The sequence below is a fragment of the Silurus aristotelis genome (assembly GCF_946808225.1).
Source record: "Silurus aristotelis genome assembly, chromosome: 6".
NCBI classification, from domain to species: domain Eukaryota; kingdom Metazoa; phylum Chordata; class Actinopteri; order Siluriformes; family Siluridae; genus Silurus; species Silurus aristotelis.
In genome coordinates, this window is record NC_139579.1 from 33,591,711 (window position 1) to 33,594,210 (window position 2,500).

At 42.4% G+C, this 2,500-nt stretch overlaps 1 protein-coding gene across 8 annotated transcripts in view; it reads right to left on the reverse strand.

Moving 5' to 3' along the window:
• Window positions 1-833, reverse strand: part of rasgrp3 (RAS guanyl releasing protein 3 (calcium and DAG-regulated)) — a 24,773-nt gene extending 23,940 nt beyond the window's left edge. For all 8 annotated transcript variants that reach the window (XR_014534096.1, XR_014534097.1, XR_014534098.1 and 5 more), the window contains exon 1: window positions 688-833. Coding sequence is in view for 1 of the 8 variants with exons in the window: in XM_083544683.1 (XP_083400809.1) it covers window positions 688-737 (50 nt within the window). In the remaining 7 variants the exon portion in view is untranslated. The remainder of the gene's footprint in view (window positions 1-687) is intronic.
• Between the last annotated feature and the right edge of the window lie 1,667 nt (window positions 834-2,500).

Below are 2,500 nucleotides of genomic sequence, written 5' to 3' on the forward strand. Positions count from 1 at the left end.
GAAATACCATGACTAAAGTGTCTATTGAGTATATTGTGTATATTGATCTCTCTCTCTCTCTCTCTCTCTCTCTCTCTCTCTCTCTCGCTCTCTCTCTCTCTTTATCTGTCTTATCCAGCCACAAGCTACACTTTTATATCTTGACTTTTCATCATTTTTAACCACTCACTGCTGCTGAGGATGTTCTCATAACAACCTCAAGGTATATGAGATGATGGTGGATGGTTCTATTCAGTAACCATGACAACAGATTTGGACTGCAATTAATACGAGCAGTGTTGTTCTCGAGTCTCCATCAGTGATGTGAGGAGTCCTGGGGTGCAGTCAGCGTTCACATTCATATAAAAGGTGTTGGAGCTCTTAGCAGAAGATCTTCCACTTTAACCCATGGAAAGCAGATCTTCATGGAGCAGCCTTTTGTACAGGGGAATTGTCATGCTGGAACAGGTTTTGGGTCTCCTAGTTCAAGTGAAGGCAACATTACATGCTCCTGCATCCAAAAACCAAAGTCCAATACAATTGTGTGTCTCCAACATGGTGGGAACAGTTTGAAGAAGAATTACATATATGTGGAGAAGTCAGGTGTCCCAATACTTTGTGCTATAGAGCTTGTGATTGATTGATCACACTGAAGCTGAGGAATGTGTGTACAGTAGATGTGTGTGTATGAGTGTGCAGATGATTTACCTCATTAAATAGCAGATCTTCAGCCTCGTTCGTTCGCTGTCGTCCCCCATACAGTCCCGATACGTACACACACGTTAAGGGCACTTGATACACACTTGGGTACTTAGATACATGCTCATATCACACACACACACACCCACAGACCCACAGACCCACGCACACACTCACACACACACACACACACACACACACACACACACACACAAAAGTAACAAGGATATATGATAAAGAGTTTTCCCGCTAGTTCTGTAGATGAGACGTACCATCTGTGCATTAGCAGGAGAGTTCTGGGAAGGTTATTCCCGTTTAGATTTCCTTCATCATCTACACACACACACACACACACACACACACACACACACACACACACACACACACACAAACTGGTACAGTGTTCGAAATGGCACGCAACTTAATTCAAGCAACTAGTCATAAAGTTGATCAATTACTAGCATTGTTTTTAGTACTTTTAGCATGACATTAGCTAAAAGCAGCAGCTAGTTCTTTCAGGTAATCTTTACTACACCTCACTAGTGCCATGTAGCTAAATATTATATGTAACTAGCTAAATATTTTAGGTAGTTTATTAGATTAAAGGAACAACTTTATTGTGTGAAAAAAAACATGTTTTAGTTATTTGTGTAGTTAGCAAAACTGGTTGTAACGCTAACTTTGATAATAAGTATGCTAACCTTATCATTTGTATTTTGTAATTATTAATTAACACCCTTGTTTCTAACCAATCGCAATCCAGAATTCATGTAAGAAACCCTCACCGAAGGCAGAGATGCAGGCGTCTAGCAGGAGCTCCAGAGGCGCCGCTTTCCCCAGCGTGAACGACCCCATGACCTTCAGGCCACCATAAACTCAGTGAGTTTATATCATTCCCAGCGGATCATCATCCTGATTTGATAAGCTTCTCAAACCCTCCTGAAGGAGACAAGAAGGTAAGCAGAGATGTTTTAGCAGGTTTTCAGGTAAGACATTTTTCTTGAGTTTGAGAAAAGAGTTGCAGGAGCATCAGCACGAAACAAAACTGTGGCAGAAAATCTGTTTCTCTGACCCTCTTTTAGCTTCATAGTAAACAGTGTCTCTGTTGTGTGTGCGTGTGTAATTGTGTGTATAAGTGTGCGTAACGGCTTTACACAGATGGTGTGTGATAGCTCTGGTTCAATAAACTGAAAGAAATAAAAAACACCACAAGCAATGACTAATAAACAATTTTTTTTTATTGTAGAAAAGAGATACATGGTACAGGGGTACAGTAGGTGTACTGTGGTTGGGGTTTAGAGTTTAGTGGTATAGGGGTACAGTAGGTGTACTGGGGTTGGGGTTTAGAGTTTAGTGGTATAGGGGTACAGTAGGTGTACTGGGGTTGGGGTATAGTGGTTAGTGTACTGGGGTTAGGGGTATAGAGGTTAGTGGTATAGGGGGTACAGTAGGTGAACTGGGGTTGGGGTATAGCGTTTAGTGGTATAGGGGGTACAGTAGGTGTACTGGGGTTGGGGTATAGAGGTTAGTGGTATAGGGGGTAGAGTAGGTGTACTGGGGTTAAGGTTTAGAGTTTAGTGGTATAGGGGTACAGTAGATGTACTGGGGTTGGGGTATAGAGGTTAGTGGTATAGGGGGTACAGTAGGTGTACTGGGGTTGGGGTATAGAGGTTAGTGGTATAGGGGGTAGAGTAGGTGTACTGGGGTTAGGGGTATAGAGGTTAGTGGTATAGGGGGTACAGTAGGTGTAATGGGGTTAGGCGTATAGAGGTTAGTGGTATAGGGGGTACAGTAGGTGAACTGGGATTGGGGTATAGAGTTT